At 41.5% G+C, this 25,994-nt stretch overlaps 1 protein-coding gene across 6 annotated transcripts in view; it reads left to right on the forward strand.

Moving 5' to 3' along the window:
- LOC110491461 (vesicle transport through interaction with t-SNAREs homolog 1A) overlaps positions 1-25,994 on the forward strand; it is a 191,460-nt gene that overhangs the window by 9,175 nt on the left and 156,291 nt on the right. For all 6 annotated transcript variants that reach the window (XM_036946315.1, XM_036946311.1, XM_036946312.1 and 3 more), the window contains exons 2-4: positions 4,880-4,938; positions 7,490-7,600; positions 21,871-21,948. In XM_036946315.1, the coding sequence (XP_036802210.1) occupies positions 4,880-4,938; positions 7,490-7,600; positions 21,871-21,948 (248 nt within the window). The remainder of the gene's footprint in view (positions 1-4,879; positions 4,939-7,489; positions 7,601-21,870; positions 21,949-25,994) is intronic.

Below are 25,994 nucleotides of genomic sequence, written 5' to 3' on the forward strand. Positions count from 1 at the left end.
CCATCAATTTTAACCATCTTCCCTGTCCCTGCTGAAGAAAAGCAGGCCCAAACCATGATGCTGCCACCACCATGTTTGACAGTGGGGATGGTGTGTTCAGGGTGATGAGCTGTGTTGCTTTTACGCCAAACATAATGTTTTGCATTGTTGCCAAGAAGTTCAATTTTGGTTTCATCTGACCAGAGCACCTTCTTCCACATTTTTGGTGGGTCTCCCAGGTGGCTTGTGGCAAACTTTAAACGACACTTTTTATGGATATCTTTAAGAAATGGCTTTCTTCTTGCCACTCTTCCATAAAGGCCAGATTTGTGCAATATATGACTGATTGTTGTCCTATGGACAGAGTCTCCCACCTCAGCTGTAGATCTCTGCAGTTCATCCAGAGTGATCATGGGCCTCTTCGCTGCATCTCTGATCAGTCTTCTCCTTGTATGAGCTGAAAGTTTAGAGGGACGGCCAGGTCTTGGTAGATTTGCAGTGGTCTCCTTCCATTTCAATATTATCGCTTGCACAGTGCTCCTTGGGATGTTTAAAGCTTGGGAAATCTTTTTGTATCCAAATCCGGCTTTAAACTTCTTCACAACAGTATCTCGGACCTGCCTGGTGTGTTCCTTGTTCTTCATGATGCTCTCTGCGCTTTTAACGGACCTCTGAGACTATCACAGTGCAGGTGCATTTATACGGAGACTTGATTACACACAGGTGGATTGTATTTATCATCATTAGTCATTTAGGTCAACATTGGATCATTCAGAGATCCTCACTGAACTTCTGGAGAGAGTTTGCTGCACTGAAAGTAAAGGGGCTGAATAATTTTGCACGCCCAATTTTTCAGTTTTTGATTTGTTAAAAAAGTTTGAAATATCCAATAAATGTCGTTCCACTTCATGATTGTGTCCCACTTATTGTTGATTCTTCACAAAAAAATACAGTTTTATATCTTTATGTTTGAAGCCTGAAATGTGGCAAAAGGTCGCAAAGTTCAAGGGGGCCGAATACTTTCGCAATGCACTGTATAAAAGATAATGTAGAAATATATTTTGAAATAAGAGAGAACTAACAATCACCGGGGGCTCTTTGCCACCCAGCTGAAAAATAATCCTGGTTGAAACACTGCGTATCTGATCGTCTTGAAAGGGAAAGGTACACATCCTAAGATCTACCCATTACTAACTTTTCTGTCTTTAGTCTCAATTTTAACCAGATTAATTTCACCTTTTTGTTCATGCCTTTTAGGAATTCTCTCCTGAAATTAGGATAACAGAGACTGTAGAGAGGCCCGAGAGCCTAACATCATGTATCATAACTGTAAATATATCTGTACTGGTCTCATAGTTAAGTAAACACTTTATTTGAAAACCAAAGGCTGTCTACCTATTCACCGGCCACAGCCTGTTCACCCACTGAACAACAAACAAAAGATCCTGCAGCTGGCATTGTCTTCCTTTGCTTAGCTCATATTTGCTAGGTCTGTTGCTTGTTTATTTTCCTACGCTATGGCTCATGGGAATTTACATTCGATTTGAATTGTCATGGTTTGAATTGGCTTCTTGACGGAAACAATGTGTCTCTTCCACAGTGTAATTTCTCCATGTTTCCCACCACCCAGCATGTCAAAATAAGCCCACATGAATATGAACTGAGGCGGAAGCCCATGATACCCAGCAGTCATTGTTACGTGTCCTCTGCTCCTACCAAAACAGTTTGCACTTGAATTTCAATTCCATTCCTACTCATGAAGACATTTCTCATGTCTTTCTCTCCTCCCTCAAGTGCCTGAGTTGTGCCCATCGGTTGGCAGCCCTCAATTTCATACGATGACAATGGCTTCGACAAAAGCTTTTTGTCCCCAGTGGATGCTGTGTTTCCCGACATCACTTATATACAATCGCAGATAATGGCTGTGGCACGCGAAGAAACGTCCTTGACCCTCTCTTGGCCAAGCCTTCAGCGTTCACGCCAGAATCAAATTGATAATGTGTTTTTGTTTTGCTTTGTTACTGTCCGAAAAATGTGGGACTGAGGTTTGAATAAGAGTACAATGTATTGCAAGGTCTCGTTCCATTAAACATGGATGTATTTTTTTTCTCAAGAGTGTTTATGGAAAGCTGAAGGCCTGTCAATCACTGGCTATTAAATATTGAGCAGAGATGCCGAGCTCAACTTACATTTTTTGCGGCCTGTTTACAAAACGACTCATCCGTCAGACTGCGGTTCTCCTAGTAAATAGCCATGCATATTTCAGGATCATCTTGTCCAGGCCAATGCTGGGGAGGGCTACACCAGCTCACCTCGAGGAGAATCGCCCCCGGCTGTTTACTTGTGTAGGCTGTGAGGTTTTCAAATTGGATTTGATGTCTGACAAAAGGCAGTGCAGACTCAGGGGTAAAACAATGAAGATCTTCTCTTGGTTTTCACACTGTTACGCCCTGTTACTGAGAGGCTAGCCTTGTGGTTGGTTTTCGCACTGTTACGCCCTGTTACTGAGAGGCTAGCCTTGTGGTTGGTTTTTGATCTGTTACGCCCTGTTACTGAGAGGCTAGCCTTGTGGTTGGTTTTTGATCTGTTACACCCTGTTACTGAGAGGCTAGCCTTGTGGTTGGTTTTTGATCTGTTACGCCCTGTTACTGAGAGGCTAGCCTTGTGGTTGGTTTTTGCACTGTTACGCCCTGTTACAGAGAGGCTAGCCTTGTGGTTGGTTTTGGCACTGTTACGCCCTGTTACTGAGAGGCTAGCCTTGTGGTTGGTTTTGGCACTGTTACGCCCTGTTACTGAGAGGCTAGCCTTGTGGTTGGTTTTGGCACTGTTACGCCCTGTTACTGAGAGGCTAGCCTTGTGGTTCGTTTTTGATCTGTTACGCCCTGTTACTGAGAGGCTAGCCTTGTGGTTGGTTTTCACACTGTTACGCCCTGTTACTGAGAGGCTAGCCTTGTGGTTGGTTTTGGCACTGTTACGCCCTGTTACTGAGAGGCTAGCCTTGTGGTTGGTTTTTGATCTGTTACGCCCTGTTACTGAGAGGCTAGCCTTGTGGTTGGTTTTTGATCTGTTACGCCCTGTTACTGAGAGGCTAGCCTTGTGGTTGGTTTTTGATCTGTTACGCCCTGTTACTGAGAGGCTAGCCTTGTGGTTGGTTTTTGATCTGTTACGCCCTGTTACTGAGAGGCTAGCCTTGTGGTTGGTTTTGGCACTGTTACGCCCTGTTACTGAGAGGCTAGCCTTGTGGTTGGTTTTGGCACTGTTACGCCCTGTTACTGAGAGGCTAGCCTTGTGGTTGGTTTTTGATCTGTTACGCCCTGTTACTGAGAGGCTAGCCTTGTGGTTGGTTTTTGATCTGTTACGCCCTGTTACTGAGAGGCTAGCCTTGTGGTTGGTTTTGGCACTGTTACGCCCTGTTACTGAGAGGCTAGCCTTGTGGTTGGTTTTGGCACTGTTACGCCCTGTTACTGAGAGGCTAGCCTTGTGGTTGGTTTTTGCACTGTTACGCCCTGTTACTGAGAGGCTAGCCTTGTGGTTGGTTTTGGCACTGTTACGCCCTGTTACTGAGAGGCTAGCCTTGTGGTTGGTTTTTGATCTGGAAGTTTCTAGTAGTGCAGGCTTTCAGCTACATGTCAGTTGTTGAAAATCTGGTCAATTAGGCCTATTTAACAAACATTGGTCCATAGCAGGGTAGGTCTTTTATAATGATCCTTGACTTCTTAGATGTTGGTTTCAACTCTGGGCCACCAAGGCATCAGTTTACGTCAGACAAATAAAATATGATATGTCCAAATGTGGACCTGGAATATTAGGAGTATTTATCTCAATTGTTGTTGCTGCTAATAGGGATCGGTGCAAATACTCAAGTACACGTTTCAAGATTTGCATTCGATTGTTGAAAATCCATTTGCCAGGTTACATTTACAATAAACAGACAATGTCAAAGTTTAAGATGTGTTGAATGTTTTTTGAGTAGCTGTAGCTATGTCAAAGGCACTGAGAAATGACATTTTCATTTTTGTATCTGAACCAGTAATTGAGCGTACTAGCACTCGAGTAGGCCTACTCAAAATAATTTCTGTGAGCGTACTAGTACTCGAGTAGGACTACTCAAAATCATTTCTGTGAGAGTACTAGTACTCGAGTAGGCCTACTCAAAATAATTTCTGTGAGCGTACTAGTACTTGAGTAGGCCTACTCAAAATCATTTCTGTGAGCGTACTAGTACTCGAGTAGGCCTACTCAAAATCATTTCTGTGAGCGTACTAGTACTCGAGTAGGCCTACTCAAAATCATTTCTGTGAGAGTACTAGTACTCGAGTAGGCCTACTCAAAATCATTTCTGTGAGCGTACTAGCACTCAAGTAGGCCAACTCAAAATAATTTCTGTGAGCCTACTTGTACTCGAACACAAACATTCTTTCAGATGCCCATCCCTAGTTGCTACACATAACAGAATAAGTTCAGCCAGAATTGAGAGATTACACAATCAGTTACAACATTCCATATTGAACTCTTATGGCCAAATGAGTTTCAAGTCATGAAGCCTTTGGGTGAGCATAGAAGCCTTTGGAGCCTTTGGGTGAGCATAGAGCAACGTTTTAGTCATTATTAGTGGGACTCCGAGTTTAGAAAATCTGGCAACCTACTAAAGCTGACATTTCTTTTTAAGTTGGTACGAGGTGTCTCGTTGCTCCTCTAACAAAAGCCAACAAAGGCCTTTTACACGTGGATAAATAAGACTTCAAATGTGGCTCAGCGTGCGGAGAGAATGTGTAAATATATCTTCAGATGCATTCTGGTGTGTGTGTTCAATCCCCCCGTCGCGGGGGAGTTGGGTTGTTGTCATAAAGCACTGCTCCTCTGTCGACTGATCAATATGTTTCTCCCGTTTCATTTTCAGAGGAGAAGACACAGCTGGTTCTAAATGTCGACAAACAGCTCGAAGAAGTCAGAGAGTTGGTACGTCTTTGATCAGTAATTTCCACTCCTCACATTAAAAGAAAATGTATAGTAATAATGCATTTGGAAAAGGAAACGAGACAATTTCACCGGTGCACGAAGACAACGGCACCTGTGTTATCCTAACGGCGTCAGGACACTCACATACTTCACGTGGTGGAATGCTGTTCAGCACAATAACGGCGTGATCGCTTTTCGCTTTTAAGTGACACACCCGTGACACATTTCAAGCCATTATTTGGAGGAGGGAGTCTTCCCGTCATGTTTAAAAATTTAAGGAAGTGAACTAACGTGTAAATTGTCGACGTTGTTGTCTTGATTAGGCTTCTCCAAATCCACCTCAGTCTTGTCTCTCTGTAACGTTACCTCTAATGTACTCTACGTGACACTGTTGGGTCTCAACATGTCTTTTAAAATGAAGGCCCTTCAAATGGATTGCATCTTATTTATTTACCAAACTGCCTTTCTGTCAGAACTTTTTTTTTTTTTAATCGTTGATGAATGACCCGAAGAAGAGTAATGTGTCAGCAAATCAACATCGAAAAAGTTTTCGTGAGTGCTGCTGAAGTAGCTCATGTTGAAGTTTTGCTAGCTTGAGATTTCGGTTTAATCTTCAGAATCTCTTGTTGTTTTACGGTCCCCTCCAAATCCAAGTTGTGTGCCACGCTATTTTACTTTCATTTCTTTACATCAAACCTTTATGTATACAGTGCATTCAGAAATGATTCAGACCCCTTCCTCTTTTCTACATTACAGCCTTATTCTAAAATGAATTAAATAAAACATTTTCCTCATCAATCTACACACAATGCCCCATAATGACAAAGTGAAAACAGGTTTAGACATTTTTGCAAATGTATTAAAAATAAAAGACAGATACCCTATTTACATAAGTATTCAGACCCTTGAGACTGAGACATGAAATCGAGCTCAGGTGCATCCTATTTCCATTGATGGTCCTTGAGGTGTTTCTACAACTTGATTGGAGTCCACCTGTGGTACATTAAATTAATTGAACATCATCTGGAAAGGCACACACCTGTCTAAATAAGGTTCCACAGTTGACATGGCATGTCAGGGCAAAAACCAAGCCATGAGGTGGAAGGAATTGTCCGTAGAGCTCTGAGACCGGATTGTGTCGAGGCACAGATCTGGTGAAAGGTATCAAAAAGATGCATGCAACATTGAAGGTTCTCAAGAATATAGTGGGCCCCATCATTCTTAAATGGAAGAAGTTTGGAACCATCAAGTCTCTTCCTAGAACTGGCCGCCCGTCCAAACTGAGCAATCGGTGGAGAAGGGCCTTGGTCAGGGCCAATAAGACAATGGTCAACCTGACAGCTCCGGATGGGAGAACCTTCCAGAAGAACAACCATCTCTGCAGCACTCCATCAATCAGGCCTTTATGGTAGAGTAGCCAGTCGGAATCCACTACTCAGTAAAATGTTTATGACAGCCCGATTGGAGTTTGCCAGAAGGCACCTAAAGGACCATGAGAAACAAGATTCTCTTGTTTGATGAAACCAAGATTGAACTCTTTGGCCTGCATGCCAAGTGTCACGTCTGGAGAAAACCTGGCACTATCCCTACGATGAAGCATGGTGGTGGAAGCATCATGCTGCGGGGATGTTTTTCAGCGGCAGGGACTGGGAGACGAGTCAGGGTTGAGGGGAAAGATGAACAGAGCAAAGTACAGAGAGAACCTTGATGAAAACCTGCTCCAGAGCGCTTAGGACCTCAGACCGGGATGATAATTCACCTTCCAACAGAACCACAGCCTTAAGCACACAGCCAAGACAATGCAGAAGTGGCTTAGGGACAAGTCTATGAATTTCCTTGAGGGGCCCAGCCCCTCGAACATCTTTGGAGAAACCTTAAAATAGCTGTGCAGTGACGCTCCCCGTCCGACCTGACAGCTTGAGAGGATCTGCAGAGAAGAATGGGAGAAACTCCCCAAATACAGGTGTGCCAAGCTTGTAGCGTCATACCTAGGAAGACTCGAGGCTGTAATCTCTACCAAAGGTGCTTCAACAAAGTACTGAACACTTTTATAAATGTTATTTCATTTATTTATTTTATAAATTAGCAAAACTTTCTATAAACGTGTTTTTGCTTTGTCATTATGGAGTATTGTGTGTAGATTGATATTGTGTGTGTGTGTGTGTGTGTGTGTGTGTGTATATTTATATTTAAAATCCATTTTAGAATAAGGCTATAACGCAACACAATTTAAAAAAAAAATTCTAGTGGTCTGAATACTTTCCGAATGCACTGTATATTAAATTCAACACTTTACATAAAATGTCCCTTAACAGTGTAGTCCCCACGTACTGAACAGACTACTTACTTAACAGTAAAGTGTACAATAAGTTGAGTTTAACAACAATCTTTAATTGAAAGTCTGTTTTGACATATTTCCAATTGTAGGCTACCCAGCTATAATTGCATAGTTTAGACCTATGTTCTAGCGAATTTTGCCAATATAATGTTTTTTTTAAATATATTTTTTTACCATTGAATGGTGAATTAACTGGTTGATTTCTGGACCTAGATGGAGCAGATGGATCTGGAGGTGCGTGAGCTCCCCATCCAGAGCAGAGGCATGTACCAGAGCAGGCTGAAGAGCTATAAGGGGGAGATGGACAAGCTGGAGAAAGACTTTGTGAGTACCCCACCATGACACCTCATTTGTCTTAGTGAATAGCTATGCATTCTACTGACAGCCCAGCCCCGGTTACGTGCCTTGCTCAATGGAACATTGACACCTACTGATGGTTGTTTGACCTTTTGGTATGGCAAGAATGATCCTATTACACGTGTACTTGCATGCACGTAAGCATGTGTGCTTGTGTGTGTACTGTAAGTGAACGCCATAATGTACGCACAATGTACACTGTACAATGTACAATGTAGTTCTGAGCATACGTACACCTTCTAACATACGCTCACACTTTCCGCAACACACGCACTCGGACTGAAACTGAAGGGCATTGGCATGTCCGCTGTGGCTCATCTTTTTGGGGTCTGTTTTTGAAAGCCCAAGTAGCATCCATAGGAGTGTGGGCTTGTGTTGATTCTTCAGAACATGGCCTTGTTTAGTAATTTATAAACTGCACCTGTCTGTCTAGAGCCCTCCACCGTACACATATCAAACCTTAATGAGGAATGAAATGTTTTAACTTTAGTCACTTGCTCTTAACCCATATTTTAGGCTCCCTGTTTTACTTTCAAACATTACTCCCATTAGACGTAGAAATTGTGTTAAGGCCCCTCTTGGCTTTACTTTAAGGTTTTTCTTTGAGTGTGTTACATCTCTGAACTCTCTCTCAGCTTCCTTGGGGTTTTTCATTTACCTGTGGAACTTTGGTATGCATCGTTCCACTAGATACTTGTGCGGATATTTAGCTTTTTCCATTCAAATGTAAAGGTAAACACCAGGCATTACGGCTAAAGCATTGACCAATGTGAACCGAAATAATCAACAAACAAACAAGCAAACACTGAGAAATTACAGGTGCCAGTGATCTGTGGCTCCACTCCTGAGAATCTGGGAGCTCAGATTACAGAGAAGATCTCTCTAGTCTTTGAGAGAGCTCACTTTCCTCGCCATGGGCATTTAATTGGCTGATGATTAATCTTTTAGCTTCTCCTGTCTCGACACTTGCCGTGGTTAATTATCAAGCAATTAACACCTGCTGTGTCGGATATTACGGCTATGTCGCATTCCTCACATTTTTGTCTGTGCTATGCTATTTTGAGCGCATGCTATTAGATGCGAGGATACCCTTTGTCACCTTTTTAAATAGCCGACATTCTCATACATTAAGGAGAAGAGAATGGAGAAAGGCCATTTTGGATATAAAAAATATTATTTATCATGTACGCTTAAAAGAGGAAAATATATAGGCCTAGTCACGTACCCTTCTGACAACTTTGCCTCTATCAGAAACCTGTACAGTGTGTTCATTTTAGTTTCGTAGTGGAGTCAGATTAAGGCTGGCCTTCTACCACGCGCAATTAATTTAGGTGCTTTTTAATAATTGTGGATAGACTAGAACAAACCAACTTTAGTATTGGTTTTCATTTTGGTTCACTTACGATTGGAAAGCTGTGTCCACCTCAGCCTGTGTGAAACCCTGTTATATTGATAAACAATTGTTTTGCTCTTAGTTTTTATTTTTTTTAAGGCAAAGGTGATGTGTATTTAAAGTGGGACCTCCCACTGCCCACTTTCCCCCAGGGTCCCTTTCAACTCCCTGGTAAAGCTGCTGACTTCCCCCAAAGCTGCTGATTTGTCCTCAAAAGTGCAAAATGCTTCAGCCTGGCCCGGCCTCTCACTTCTCTCTCACTCCTGCAGGCCATATTCGGGTACCCTGCACTAAAGGGTGCCCTCTCAATTTTTTAAAATAAAAAAGCACAGTCTTTGTTGTGCTTCCCTGGGCTGTTTCCCCCTTAAACCCCATCCACTTGTCCAGCCGCGGTTTGAAGTCTTCACGCCACCAACGTGCCAGATTGAGCCCCACTTGTCTATGCCAGACGGGGCCAAGCCTGAACCCCAATAACCCGGCCATCCAGACGGATGAAGAGCACGTTATCAGACGGTCATCCCAAAGGTGCATTTGTGATTTGTTTGTCGGCTTCATTCTGATAATAGAGGGGTCTTAAAGCCAGAGGACCCCTGCTGAGGGGCCTTGCATCAGGTAAAGGGGAGGCTGGCTCAACAGAACCCCCCCTTCCGTTTGATAATGGGGATGCGTTCAAGTCAGGGGAAGCAGAATGACATGCCTCTTAGCGATGCCTTTGATCAGGCACAAGAGAGGCATAATGGAGGCTTCATTTAATGAAACCTATCGGGTAAACAGACCATCTTCAAAGGTAGCTCCAAAGTTTGTCCCTCCACAGGGAGGCATGGTCCACAGACATCTGTGGAGTCAGTGCCTTCAGAAAGTATTCATACCCCTTGACTTATTCTACATTTTGTGTTACAGCATGAATTCAAAATGGATTTCTCTCACAATACCCCATAACGACAGAGTGAACATGAGAGAGTTCTAAAAACATTTACTTAAGTATTCACACCCTTGATTCAATACATGTCAGAATCACTTTTGACAGCGATTACAGCTGAGTGTCTTTCTGGGTAAATCTCTAAGAGCTTTCCACACCTGGATTGTTCAACATTTGCACTCTATTATTTTCAAAATTATTCAAGCTCTGTCAAATTGGTTGTTGATCATTGCTAGGAAACCATTTTCAGGTCTTGCCATAGATTTTAGTCTAAACTGTAACTCGGCCACTCAGGAACATTCACCATCTTCTTGGTAAGCAACTCCGGTGTATATTTGGCCTTGAGTTTTAAGTTATTATCCTGCTGAAAGGTGAATTCATCTCCCAGTGTCTGGTGGGAAGCAGACTCAAACGGATTTTCCTCTAGGATTTTGCCTGTGCTTAGTTCCATTCTGTTTTTTTTGTTTGATTTTTTTTTTATCCAGAAAAACTCCCTAGTCCTTAACAATTATAAGCATACCCATAACATGATGCAGCCACCACTATGCTTGAAAATATGGAGAGTGGTACTCAGTAATGTTTTATATTGGCTTTGCCTCATAAGTTTGTATTCAGGACAAAAAGTTCATTGATTTGATGCGGGTTTTTTTGCGGAATGTTTTGGAAATGTTTTATTCTGTACAGCCTTCTTTCTTTTCACTCTGTCAATTAAGTTAGTATTGTGGAGTAACTACAATGTTGTTGATCCATCCTCAGTTTTCTCCTATCCAATAAACAGTTTTAAAGTCACCATTGGCCTCGTGGTGAAATCCCTGAGCGTTTTCCTTCCTTCCTCTCTGAGTTAGGAAGGACGCCTGTATCTTTGTAGTGACTGGGTATTGATACACCATCCAAAGCCGAATTAATAACTCAAAAGGATATTCAATGTCTGTTTGGTGCCCTACTTTGCCAGGTATTGGAAAACCTCTTTGGTTAAATCTGTGTTTGAAATTCACTGGCTGTAACACAAGAAAATGTGGAAAAAGACCGGGGCTGTGAATACTTTCTGAAGGCACTGTAAATACACTCGGCGTCCGTTTTGGCTGTGCTCAGACTGCATGGGCTATTGGTGACAACTGAGAGATGGGCATAATACATTTATAAACCTTTGTGTAGATATTTGAGTGTTTTCCCTTGAAAATTGACTGTTTTAAAATGACTCAGAAGTAGCCTTTAAACAGAGTAAATGCTTGACAATGCTTTAGTGTCAAGCTTTAGGTTTCAGAATATCAATTGAGAATATATAGCTTTTCTACCTTGGGAGATTTTAGTGGGCCAAAGTGTCCAACATGAATTTACTCGAAGCTGTCTTCCCTCTTAGCTGACACCAGATGGCGATATTGTTCAAAGAATTTGGGCCAAGTTGAGTTATCTGGTAGAGGTGATATTGATAAGCACGCATGTCGATCAGAAGAGCTTCTTCCGCTAAAAGAGCTGCTTCTTATCACTGTGCCCTCCTCTGACCTTGTCTCGTCTGTGAAACTTGGAGATGGAAGTAGTGAACAGTTTGTTGACGTGCATGTCCTAGACTCTTAGCTGTTCTTTGGACAGAACTGTGTGTTTGTCTGTCTGCTGGAGTATATGTTTCACCCCTTAGAAAATTGTCTCCAAACATCGTAAAATGTTGTTTCCTAACCTAGGTAGATATTAGTTTTATCTCCATTTTCCCACACATTGACTGTTATTCTTAGAATGTTAGTTCTTTCTATTCCGCTTTTGAACCGTAAAAAAGTTTGTTTGGTATATTATGTTTCCGCTCTTAAATTGAAGGTCGATTCTGGTTAAAATGGTAGATGTAGTGAAATGAATTCCAGCTCTTTGGTTTACAAAATATGCTTTTGATAAAGTTAATCTTGTTTAGACAACAGCTGTTAACAGTTGTCAATTATGGATTGATTCACACATTTTTCAACCTCCCAATGTCAATTTCTGCAGGGTGCACAGTCAAGACAGTATCAATGGTATGAATACTGCTGCAAATGATATTTTGTCTGAATTTTCGAAAAGCATAAAAAACATTGACTTGCCACAGAAATTGTAGTTCTTAATGAATGACTATTCAGTCTATTGAAGGCTGTAATTCTGTTGACAGTGACAATAATGAAGATATTGGACATATATATTTTTTTAATGAATTCACTCAATTACAGTTGAAGTGGAAAGCCTACAATTCCTTCACGGTGGATTTTAAAGTGCGGAGGCACGACGATAAGATCTGTTTTTCCTGCCCAGATTATGACACACAGAATGTAGGTGGATCGTGACAAACACCTTTAGACTGAATGGCTTCCAGTTTCTATCCAGGGAGATAATTAACACATTCCCAAAGCGTTTATCGAGTCAACTAGCCTTGAAATATTGAACAGTTTATTCACCTGATAGTCGGATGAATGGAATTAAGAGCCGCCTTCTGCACCAATCCCAAATGTGTAACAGCTTTTTCATATTTCCTAGTCTCTTAAGTGATTATTAATGACCTTTTTAAGTGGAAAAATAAATAATTTAGTAAACGCTTTCTGTCAGGGCAAATATTGAGTGCTGTAGCTATGCAATGAGCACCTTGGACCCTTTAGTGTAGCCAATTGTGTAAAGGGGAAAATGCCTCAGATAAAACGCTGACAAACTATGGCAACTTGGAAATGATTTGGCCTTGATCTAAAATGGATAAAAAAATTGGCAAATTCCTCTCTGTACTGTCCATTGTGTATCATTGAGCACAGTTCAAGACTGTAGGTCTGTCGATAGGTCTGTCGACAGAATCGGAACTGCCTAAAGTCTCGCATAAGCAATAGCTAACTTTATTTCGGTTCCAAACCCAGCAGCACTGAGCTGTTTCTCAAAGGTCATTCATGATTGTTTGTTTTTATGAATTCACTTTTTAAAAAAATACTTTTAAAATATGTGAATTTAGTCCGTTTAATACATGTATAGGCTGAATAAAACTGGCTAATATCCTTTTTTCTGAGTGGGGGATACGTTTAAACCTGTCCATGATATCTTCCATACTGTGTGATTTTGAGATATTCGTTCATGGTCAAGTCACGGTCATGGAGACTAGAACCTTTTGATACATAGTTCTCCTGAAGTGTTTGATAGGCTCAGTTGGGAATCTAAGGGAGGAAAAAACGGTCACAAGTTTTTTTGTAAGGACATTAATGGAATGTCCTGCTGCCCTTTCATAGCGTCATCCAGAATTCTTCACTTTGAATGGAAGATGCTTCATAATTATCGTATTTCATATAGGTTTGACGGGATACTCTACGAGGACTGTATTTAGCGCTGGTTATGGCACAGTGCCATTGTAATCCAGTTTGGAGGTTCTGTGTCATTTGCCCCCTATCCTCCATTACAGCGACTTCTACAAACAAAACATGACAGACCAACATTAGCTGGCTGTTAGACACTATAAATCTCCTTAAATTGTCTCGTCTGCGCTTGTCGCCATGAAACATTTGAGTCTTCGTTGTGTACCACTAAGGAGTTAATGCAGATGGTGGTTTATATGTTGGGTTGTTTAACAAGCCATCAATAGCGCCAAAGTCCAGTCTCACACCCAGATTAAAAAGATCAGATTTCTTATGGAAGTCGCGCGGATTGAGGGGATTGTTTTCTCTCTTTCCTCGGAGCCCAATGCAGATTTAAGATGTAAACAAATCTATATATTTGTCTCAGCTTATGAATTCCGCCTATTATTTTGAAGATGTTCCACACAGCAGCTCTTCCCCGAGCTGCTTGTGGATTGGCAGTTGAAAATACTTGTTGTGTTATTTTAGACACAAAGATGGGGCTTGCAGCCTCTAATGGATCAGCATCTATAGTCTCCCTGTTGGATGAGTGTGTTTATGGTTTAGATGTAATGTAAGGGTGGTGGTGGAACGGGTGAAGGACTGAGTCACCAGAAGGAGAGAAGATGGTTCTCCTACCAGGAGACAGGAACTGAAGCATCGAGGAATGGCAGTACAGTGTTCTCTGCCTGCGTGATAGTCAACCAATCACAGTGGTCAAAAAAACGATGTAAGTGATAGAAACATTTTGTAATGAATCTGTTTTAATTCGTCAATGATGAGTGGGGTTACTCTGTTCTGAGACGATCAATGGGTGGTATTTAACAAGAACATGCATTCCTAAATTCCCTTACAAATATTTGTAATGGTACGTATATTGTGTGTGTGAATAGGACTGGTTGTTTGTGTATTCAACAACACAATCATTTCCTTTCACTTATCTTGGGATCCTCTCCAAAGTGGGATAAGTCACCCTCCCACAGACAGTGATCAGTACCTGGGTTTGTCTGCCTGAAGTAAGGGCCTCGCAGGTCCTCTCTGTCCTCAGGGGCCTATGTGATTGATTGAGTGACTTGACTGAGAGGAGTCGGAAGATAGTGGGGGGGCAGAGACATGTGAATATAATAGCACCCTTCCCCCTCCTCCCAGTACGCCCCCCCCCCCCCCCCTTGTTTCAGAGCCCCGAGCCTGTCCCACAAACCAGTGTAAACCAGAAGTGACATGTGACACCCGCACCCAAGTGATGCATTGACTGACAAGCGGGACCAGAATAGGTGACACTGATTTCTTTTAAATTTGTCAGACTGGCTTAAGTATATAAAAGTCATGAAGTATTTATGAAATGCATTATGAATTAATCTAGTAGGCTTGTGTTTTTCCTCTGTCTTTTTTGTTGTTGTTGGCTTACACCTTTTTTTAACAAAAACGAGCCTAGAGAGAGAACTTTGACATCCCCAGTTTTCCCTGACACTCAGTGGGTTTTCCCCAATTAGCTCAATGTGTTTACCCTGGGATGAAATTTGTTAATGGAAACAAAGTTTCCCCCTATCGAATTGCATTTCCCTTCCTCTGGCTTAAGTGCTTCTAAATGAGGAGCGTGCAAAAGAAAAACAAACAGCTTTTGGTCTTTGCGACCGACAATTGTTTAGTTTCTCGTCTGGTTCTGAAGCCTGCAGAGGAATCTTGCTGTGGCCTTGATCAGAATTACACTGGAGTGTAGAGTATGAATTAAGGATTTATTAATTTACCCCTGGCCTCTATCAGTGCATCAACTCACACCCCTATATCCATAGGGAATCACTGCATTCTCCACCTGCCAACCACTATCTAATGCAGCAGTCAACATACATGGGTCAGGTATTGATATCGCTTAAACTGTGTATCTACTATGCATGTTAATGTGCCCTAAGACGAGCCCTGGCGAACGTAACTGCACATACTCTAGGGGTGAGTATCTGACGTTGTCGATTTCCATGTGATAGAGGTGTACAAGACCCTCGTCGGCCCTCAATTGGCAGTTTCTCAAAGTTTGGACAACTGCTCTGAATTCCAACACAAAACCTGTACTCTCCCATGGAGCTGGTAAGTGTCTAGGAAAGTTCACAAGGGAACGTGTTGGATTGGCTCTGCTGGAAGGTGCCTACGCACCTCCCCTGCATTAGGCACGAGGAGGTGTGGTGTATATGGCCAATATACCACAGCTAAAGGCTGTTCTTAGGCTCAACATGGAGTGCCTGGATACAGCCCTTAGCCCTGTTATATTGACCATGTAACACAAACCCCTGAGGTGCCTTATTGCTATTATAAACTGGTTACCAGCATAATTAGAGCAGTTAAAATACATGTTTTGTCATACCCGTGTTATACTGTCTGATATACCACGGCTGTCAGCCAATCGGCATTCAGGGCTCAAACCAGCCAGTTTATAAATAGATTTATAGCGTTAATGATGTGTCTAAGCCTCTATGCCTGATGCTCTGTTCTTATGGTAATGAGGGAGGCATTCAGTTCAGACAATGGTCACGTTACTCTGAAGAAAGGCGAGGGACAGGGGACGGTCGTCTTCTATGCATTTCCATAGACGAACGCAGTTGGACAGACGCGCGCACACACACATTTTGTCTACAACAATATATTATGGGTCCATATCTCTTCCTTTGTGTCTAGCTTTCAACACTTTTAGATAACACTCTGAGAATAGACATCAAACAAAGATGAATCATAAATCGAGGTCAAAAGAGAACCTTCTCTAAAGCGGAGAAAGGGTTAAAAGTGAAGGTCTTCTTTAAAAATAAAAAAAAAGAGAAAAAAAGAGACATTTGCGCGAAAAAAAAAAAAAAGAAGTTATTCTCAGTGGAGGGTTCAGTGAACCATATGTAGCTAGCCACAGGCTAATGGGCCGATTGGTCCCTAGCTCGCCAGGTATCCCGCACCGTACGCCTCCCCCAACCACCTCCCCATACATGCACTACCTCATCACCCCCCCCCGCGTGCCGAAATCCCTCCTCCATTTCCCTCTAATCTCACCTTTTTCTCTGGCGCTGACCTGAGGAGGCCCCCTTTATTCCCCACTGCACGCCAGAAGCCAGCGTTGTGATCCGAGCGGGCCCCGCTCTGGTTCCTCTCGCCCGGCTGCCTCCCCGACGGCTCTCCTCTATTGATTTCTGCACCGCTGTCTGTGTGTTTGCACCGCCGATGCCCGGGCCCCGGCTTTTCTCTCCCCTCATACAGCCTGGGATTCATGCACTGGGAGAAGGAGAGCGAGAGAGAATGGGGAAAAATAAATAGAGAGAGAGCGAGAGGAAACCAGGCCTTTGATTTGTCATTAGAACTGCTTCCATATTTTAATATTGGGTTTAATCGGCCCTCATGCCTTAAAGAAATAACCATTTGAGACGGTTCCCCCGGCCAGCAAAAAGTACATGGAGATTCTTCAATCAAATCCCCTGGAATTCGCTCTTTTGTTTAGAGTTCAGTTGCGATCCTTTCTCTCCTCTCTCACTCGCCCACTTGCTTTGCGGTTACAGTCGTTAGGCTTATTGACGGATCTCGGCTCTATTTAACAATAGAAACGACTTTGACAGGGAAGTCTAGCACACGTATTACAGTCGTGGAAGAAGGAACCATCCCCATCATAACAATGTACCGTTAAAGAGAGGCTATCCCCTGAGATCACATTTGCACAGCGCAATATGTAATGATCTGTAACCTGATGTAATACTACGTTCAATCAATATTGTATCATTCTGCTGGGTTAAGTATAGATGATTTATTTAATCAATACATTTCGACGTTAAGGGTTATTTTTGACCCATTTTTCTTTACATGTCGATTGTATTAGTGTTTATGGACACACTGTTATTTCTTTCTGAGATGACATGAAGGCCCTTTGAGTGTACGTTGTCATATGGGGCAAATCCTCCACCGCCAGCCCAGTTTAAATGTGTTCTAGTTCCACTATTGTCTTGTTTTCCTTGATAATTTGAGATGGTGTCTTTTTTCTATTGGAGCTCATTTGAGACTCCTTTAGTATTTTATAGCTGTGAAACATAATGCCTTGTCTGTGTTCAAGACACAAAAGCACCAACCTGTGCGTTAATGAGAGGCTCCATGCTGGTTTCTAAGGCTTGGCTTCCCCACTACTGTTGGAGTCATATTAAGAGGAGAACACACACACACACACACACACACACAGGCCAGTGAACACACACACATAAACACGCGCCCATGCCCGTACAGACAAAGGAGATTTTTCTCACACACACACACACACACGTACAGACAAAGGAGATTTTTCATACATACACACACACACACAAACACAAGGCCCTTTATTCCACATAAACACTCACAAGTACACACAGTCTCTGATGATAGACAAGAGTAGTGGATTTGATGACACTAAAGAGCAGAAACAAAACGAAGGCACAGAAAACCCCTCCAACACAATTGTCGCCGCTTTCCTTTATCTGATGATATATCTAACACACAAAAAAGAAGCACTTAGTTAATTGAACAACCTCTGCCAATTTGTTTGTCTTAAAAGAGTGGAGGAGATGTGAAAACAACAGTTGTGTGTGTGTGTGAGAGCTGTTCTTTGTGCCAGTGAAGTGTGTTAACCCCCTGCCAGGATGAGATGCGTTATCGATGCTGCTGTTGTGCCTGCTTAAAGGGCTCGGCTTCCTTTTAACGCCACACCACACTCCACCACCTCTGCCCCCACTGCTGGGGAAACTAGAAAATAACTACTGTCATCGGTCCACAACATCACCTGGGAGCATATCATAGGGACACAGTGATAGGAACTAGGAAGTGATGTCGTGTTTTTGTGCACTTGTGTAGTGTTTGTCCATTTCGTAGCCATGATTTATTCATGTTTTAATAGGATATTAATGACAGTACTGTAAAAAATAATTTAGGTTTGTTATTATTATATATAATTTTGAGTAAAAATACTTAAAGACTGTGTGAAATGTTTTATTCCAAGCCACTTCCTCTTCAACAGGATGTGGACCTGATTAGTAGCAAATGAAAGGTTAAATGCCAATTTGAAGCTGAGTCGTGACAAAAGTGCCATTAAGTTAAAAAAAAAGATATAAAAAAAAATGGCCAGCCGCTCTCCTACTGGTGAGAAAGATGTAATGAAGCACGCTTTTGTAAATTAAATATCGTTAATTACTCTTCACGCCATGCCACCAGCCGTGTGCTCGGGGTGACAATAAAGAGGGGGAAAAGTGGAGGAAAAAGCGTCTGCAGAGTAACTTCAGGGTCCCTCATTACACTCTTCCTCTGGGTATTTTTACGCCTTTTATATCCCATCTAATGAACTGTTTACATTTTTCAGCTTTCCAGGCACCACAATTATTTGCACGACCCTGCGTCGCTTGTGGCAACAGGCATAGAGAGGGGAGGGCATTTGGGAGGCCCCCAAAAAAGGTGTTTACAATAAAGATCAGTTTATTTGCTTTTAAATTATTCTGATTTAGTTTTAAAAGGAGAACTTTTGAAGACATTTTTTAAAAGTGACTAATGTCCATTGGGTCTATAAAGGAAGGGTGTTTAAATTATTGTCTACTGCCTGTTTATGTAGGTTGTTTGTGATTTTGTTTATTCAGAATGATTGTTTTCCCCTTTTTGCTTAAAATTAATGATAGATTAGTAAATATCTAGACATCCGTGCATGTACCTAAAGAGAACACGTTCATATTTTTTTCATAATTGCATGAATATAATTTCCAGCTTGTGTTGTTCTTGATTAGCATATCTTACAGTACTAGGAGTTATTATGCATATATAGTTACGTTTTGATGGGTTGAAGAAACTCTTCTCACGTCGACGTCAAGAGGTGAGACACGTGTGTTTCTGACAGAACACCAGTACATCCGTCTCACACTTGACGAGCCGTGTAGAGTTTAAAGGCAGACGGAACACTTTGCATAAAGTTAAGATGGATCTTTTGTACTTTTTTTTTTTTTTTTTTTTTTTTTGTGCTTCCGGCAACAGAAGCAAATTCTCACCCAAGATTAGAAAAAGTGACAAAAGAAAAAACCGTTCAAAAGGATTCAAAAAAATATCTCATCTCTTCTTTTCTCTGTGGCAATAAGGTATCTTATGGAAGTGCTCCCCCTCGCCTGTTTTCATGTTGTTTTAGACATTTTAATCTTCAACACGCATAAACTAGAATGAGAGACTTTCAATCAACATATTGTCTTTCTCAACTTATTTTTTCTTTATTATTTCAATACATATATTTAGAGCGTTTTTTTGGGAACAACCCTAGTTATTACAGATTCTGATCTACCCTGATCAAATATAAAGACCTTCTTCATTACATTATTCTCACTAGTGGAACATAAGCCACATATACAACACAATATTATCAAATGAAGACTATCCATTTATTTTAATTTAAATTTTGCAAAACACCCCAACCGGTAATCAAAGTCTATCAATGGGTGAAGCAGTCAATATTGCACAGCTGCTCTTGTTTCACATCAAATGAACAGGGAATAATCACTCTAAGGGTTATGGTTTGTTTTCCAGAGGGGGAATTCAAAACCACAAGTAAATGGGTAGGGAGCAGCAACAATCTCTGGTTCAGTAGCATTCTGAGTTCTTTTTATTTTCATGTTTCATTTGCGTTGCGTTCACCGCGGAAGCTGTTGATACTCTCGGTGGCAACAAACAGCCATTTAGAAATGCCCCCAAAACTGTGCGGGTTTGAAGAAGACATCAGTCTCTGCGTACTAAAATCAAGCCTTCTCCCAGGCATCTCGTCTCAATTACTAGCAACCCGTCATTCCCCTAAGTTACACTGCGGCTCTTTAAGATGACGCTCCACTAAAATGACACATGTGGGTGTTATCCCGGCAGAACACGACTCTACGCTGTGTACCCGTTGATGTTTTATTGTCTTTGTACTCGCACTAACAACTGGAAAAAACCCATACCGTAACTTTGTCACAACCTGTAACCTGTCAATTCTTAAGAAAGGGTTAATTAAACCACTGGTTAAAAGTAGATGTAATCCTATCCAAAATCTCTTAATGATGTGTCTGATTTAGTTTGATCAATAATAGATTGTTCACGACACATAAAGTATACAATAGATACTAAAGTGTTTTAACACGATGATGTAAATGATGAACATTGTATCATTCTGATTGTGAAGGCATTCCATTGTGTTTGTGCGTATGCTATGCCGGTGCTGTGTTTTTGATTTGGTCACAGTAATATCCGCTCTTCCCCGCAGTCATTCCTTTGGCGGTTCGCGCAGGTCCCCGTGGCTCAGTTGAAGCCTATAGAGACTGTGTTTGTTTGGCTGCTTCTCTTTATCAAATGTATTTTTTATATATATATATATATATATATATATATATATTTTCTTCTCTTGTCACCCTGGTCAGTCATATTCCCAGACATCTCAGTAATTATTCCTCAGGCTGTGGCCCTCACTGTCACAATAGCAAGACAAATCACTTTCCTGATGGTCTGTTGGTGGCTGTCCACTCACTGGTCAAGTTTACTAGGAAAGAAAAAAACAACAGGTGTCAAATATATTTATATATTTTTCGGTACTTTATTTCTGTATTTTTTCCCCTTATTTTTTTATTTAACCTTTTTATTTAACAAGGCTAATTAATTATTTCAATGAATGGTAAGAGACATCTTTCTTTGATAAAACATACTGTAGCACTGTTGGACATGTCCATTAGAAACCTCATTGAACTTCTAAATACGTTTTCTAAAAAGGAAATGGATTAAATAAATGGGAAAATTCTCGTACATGTGGTGAAAGCAGGAGTCCCCAAAGATCTTATGTACCGATATGTTATTTTCAGCTCAATATTTCCTAGTGTGTTTGATTTTGCTCTCCTCCCACGGCCCACATAGAACTCCTGTCAGGGCGTTCTGAGAAGGAGGCTTTAGTTAACAGTCTCTCTTTCCGCTGGTGTGCATTTAGTTTGGAGGGCATTTGAAGAGGGTGCGTTTTTCTTTTAGTGTCTGTAAACAAGCGCTACACAGCGCCTGGTCCTTCAGCGTCGGAGGTGGCACACACTGAAGAGTGCGTGTGGAAATGTGCGTGTCGGGAATGTTTGTCTTTTTTGGACATGGCGTTCCTCCCCCACCCCTTCTGAAGGGGTGCAAGGGGAGAGCGAGAGGGAGCTCAAATCTGATGGAACGCCGATGGGTGATGAATTATTCCCTGTCTAAGTCCCAGCATCTGCCTTATCACAGAGCCTGCCACTGCACTGTGCTGACAGCAGTGGCAGCCCCCAGAAAAGATTTAGCGCTGACAAGTGATACTTTCCTTATACGTCTCCCGGCCCCTGCCCCAGTGCCGTAGTTGGTTTTATTCTTCGGATTGTGTTGATTTAAGTGTGGAAAAGGGGGGCATCTCTACAATTTCAGTGGTACAACATCACCTCCACACACACCTCCACACACACTGCAGGTGCATGTGCTTTTTTAACATTCTGGTCCATTAGGGGGCTCTCGTGCTTAAGAAATACCTGTTATGTTTTTCCAAGAACTCCACTAAGGCTTATTTCTTCTCCTCTGTTTTCTCTTTCTCTCTTCTGTCTTCCTCCTCCCCTTGCAGAAAAGGTCACGTATCGCCTACAGTGATGAGGTGCGGAACGAGCTCCTGGGGGAAGACGCTGGCTCCTCTGAGAGTCAGGTAAGGTGCTAATCAGGTCCCGCCAGTCCCTAGTATGGGTGGCTGGTCCCCGGGTGAGGAAGGGTCAGTGCCTCACGGGGCCTCTCCCAGGGCCACCAGGGCCACTGCAGCATTGGCAACAAGTCATGTGGAAGGAACACTGTTTAATGCAAAGCTGCCCAGGGTCTGAATGGGCTCCAGGCCTGGGCCCAGCGTCTGGGCAGCGCCAGATTGCTGCCCCCCCCCCACACACACACACAGCTGTTCTCCAGCCGTCTGTGTACTTATCCTCTAAAAAGATCCTCCGCACTCACACACACTCACCTTTAAACACAATTGTGGTAACCACACAGCACGGACAATCAGAATAAATAGGATTCCCAGGTTCAGTGTTTGTTTATAAGCATTAGTGTCAAAAAGTCACTGAAATGTTTGCTATTTTACTGGCTACTTGTCGCTATACAACCTTTGTTCAGTAATATTGAAAATATAATTTGATGTTTGATGAAAGATCGTAATTCTGTAGTTGACAATATAATTAAATTAATGAGAAGATGTATTTTGAATTTTGTAATGAACATTGAAATGTTATTGATGTTTTATCACAACTATGATTTAAGTTTGGTTTATAAACAACAGATAAAAGCTAATTAGCCATATTTCTTCCATTGTCCCAAAATGCCAAGACAATGCAGTGAACATGGGGAATGAACAACCCCTTCAAAGGCTGTACTGATTCATTCATATTGAATATGAGAAAGGAGAAAACAAGCTTCTGAAATACTGATCTTAATTGCCCAAAATATGCCACATGTTCTTCAAACTTGTGTTGTTTGGAATTATGTCTGAAGTGCTGTATCAAAAAAGCAGGCCATCAACAGCTACGCAAACCGTCTTTTTAACACTTGAGACACACTGCCTAATGCTTACCTGCACAGCTGCACCTCACAGCACTGACCAGTGTGTTTTCTTGACTGATCCTATATTATCTTGTCAACTTTGCAATAGTTGCTGTGTGTCTCAGTCATACACATAAACAGAGGGAGAAATACATACAAAGTACTGAGGGACTAAACGTGCAAGTGTAAGTACAGTTAGATGATCTGAGCAGAGCTAAATAAAGTACAGGTTATTAGTTGCGTTCTTATTACCATTTTAGTGATGACCCGTGAACTGCACATCTTACAAACATACCGTATGTATCGCCATCCCATATTATACATTCATATGCGTATTCCCTGCAAATTAGTGAGATGCGTAAAGTGACTCTGACATTTTATACAGAAGTCGGAAGTGGATTTGCTGCCAGAACTGTCACATTCGAGACAGTGATGGTTCCTATCAAAATCTTTTCAAAGGCAAAAGGGAGAAAAATACGACCCACATTTCAAATATATATATTTCCCTTTCATGAAATACAATTGATGATGAACCCCATTATTTAAATAATTATTCATAGACCTAAGAATATTTATCATAGGAAAATAATTTGTTTAAAGAATGGAAACACGCCGACCGATGAGTTAATCTAGAAGTACAATTTAAGATGCATGCATTTAGAGATGTTTTCAGTCTTATGCTGCTCTGTTTAACAATTATATTATTCTTTTAAATATACATTTTTAAGGTAATTGAATTTGTCCAGCATTCAAGCACTTGTAAAATCCAGATTTTTTTTGTAGAGGCTGACATGTCAAGAGAACTTAAGGTCTACAGAATGTTTGTTGTAGTTTTAATTCTAATACACTGTTTTCTCATTCGCCTTCCATTTTTCTCAAGTGATTCAATATCCCCAAGACAAGGACGACCGGAAAGGAGGGGAGACAAATTGTCCTTGAACCAGAGAAAAAAAGTCCACATCTAGTTACACATTATACATGTATATAAGCAAATTAAAATTGAATAGAAAGTACAAGTTATTCCAAAATAAATGGCAGGTTGGTGTTTTATTATCATTAATCTTGACCCAGAGGCAGCTCTGCAGAGTGGTCACTAGCTAGCACAGCCACAAAGTCATAATATCATTATTTTAAACCTAACCCTAAACCCTAACATTTTTACGTGTCATATTTATTTTGATCTTGACTAACTCCTCTGAAGCCGGCCAATGACAAGCATCCTCATACCATGATGCTGCCGTCACACTACTTGAAAATAGAGGTTTCTCTCTGTTGTTTTGTATTGCATTTGACCCAACCCTGTAGTTTTTAAAATTTAGGCCAAAAAGTATATTTATTTGCTGTATTATAGGGTTTTATTTTTCTGCAGGACAATTACACAAATGTTTATGTTAAAGATACACCAGAATGGCTTTCCAAGAGGGGCTGGGTGTTCTTGAGTTGTCTAGTCTCAGACCTGACTTAAATCTGCTTTTGAAAAATCCGAGACAAGGTTTAAATATTGCTGTCCGTCAATGATCCTCAACCAAAATGTACTGAGCCTGAGCATTTTTGAAAAGAACAATGGATATACTGTATCTTGCCCTAAGAGTTAACTTAATGAAAAGGTTACAAAAGGATGACTGCCAAAGGTGCTTCCACAAAGTATTAATTCAGGGGGGTGATATTTCCGTTGTTTAAATGTTTTGTTAGTCTTTCACTTTGGATATGTGGAGTAGGTTGTGTAGATTAAAATTTTAAGGCAGCAAAATGTGAAAAAAGTTGAAGGCTGTGTAAACTTTCTATATAGGCGCTGTATGTATATGCCTTCAGTAGTTGCTTCAGAACCTTAAATGCTCAAAGCATAACATTTGTACTTTATAAGTTGAGTCGATCAGAATTTTTAATGTTTTTACATTGTAAAACAAAATAATTTTTCTCACGCACACCCACATAGTTTTTAAAATGAAAATATTTATCTCATTTCTATTTTAAAAACTTCTGGAGATAACACGCGACTTGGTCTTGCTGTGAGTGGAGTGCTCGGAACGTCAGTTTATTTATTTTATTGAACGAGGCGGGAGCGAAAGAGAGGATGGGGAAAAGATGGAGGAGCTGGGGCAAGTCGGTCAATTTAATTCCTGACGATCTGAAAGAGGTCAGGATCATTTCATATAGCCCTGGCTGAGCAGATCATTACCAGTCGCAAATCTGTTCGTTACATGGCAAGGTTTTCTAGCTAAGTACATAGGGAGCTGTCATAAGTTCTAAAAATGACGTGTTTGCCCTGCGATAATGGCTAAAGGACGATTTAATAGAGTTCGGCATTTATTCGTTATCTGTACGCGGGCAGAGACCAAAATGGCGTTATCACACTTTTTTTTAATAACGTGGTAGTCTACCGTTGCACATCCCCCCCCCCCCCCCCCCCCCCCCCCCATTCTTTCTCACTCAGCATGCAATTCACACACTCAGAGACACACACACGGTCTACCCCACACACAGTAGCTAGCGCACACACATTTTTCGCACATGAACACTCTACGGAATAGTTTCGATTTCAGTCACAGCAGAAGGCTTGGCCACGAGATTGCGCTGGTTTGAGCCGGCATGGACCAGATTTTACAGGCTACAAAGGAAGCAGATTACCACTTGTATCGAATTCCGTATTGAATGAAAAAAATCTTTGTTTGAAAAATCTGCTGATTATCATAACAGAAAAATTGCAGCAGTGCAATTTTGAATACTGGCTGGCATTAAAAAGAAATGGGGAAAGGCATTCACGGAGGCGTAATTATAACATTTACAATGTTCTGTGTTTACCACTTTCTCTGGAGCAAAGCTAGCGTTGTGGGTTACTTTTTAAAAGAATGGATGCCAAAGAAAGATACATCTATATGGAGAAAAAAAAGGGAATGCCAAGCACAAAACCCCTCATATAGTTTCAGCAAATCCTCCACGAGGACTTCCAATCGGCCAAGCAGCACAAATAAGATGGAACAACTTTTGTTTGGTCCTCCATTGAATTGGACGGCAGGGCTGCGGCGTGTGATCGGCGGCGGCTCTGGCTGGCCTGTTCAAATCCTAAATAGCCACATGTGTAGTTTTAAACTTTGGCCCCCTCAATAAGGCATTCAACCCAGGCGGTTGTGACCTTCGAAATAATGGACAGTTTCCAGGCTGCAAAGT

The sequence above is a fragment of the Oncorhynchus mykiss genome, chromosome 16 (assembly GCF_013265735.2).
Source record: "Oncorhynchus mykiss isolate Arlee chromosome 16, USDA_OmykA_1.1, whole genome shotgun sequence".
NCBI classification, from domain to species: domain Eukaryota; kingdom Metazoa; phylum Chordata; class Actinopteri; order Salmoniformes; family Salmonidae; genus Oncorhynchus; species Oncorhynchus mykiss.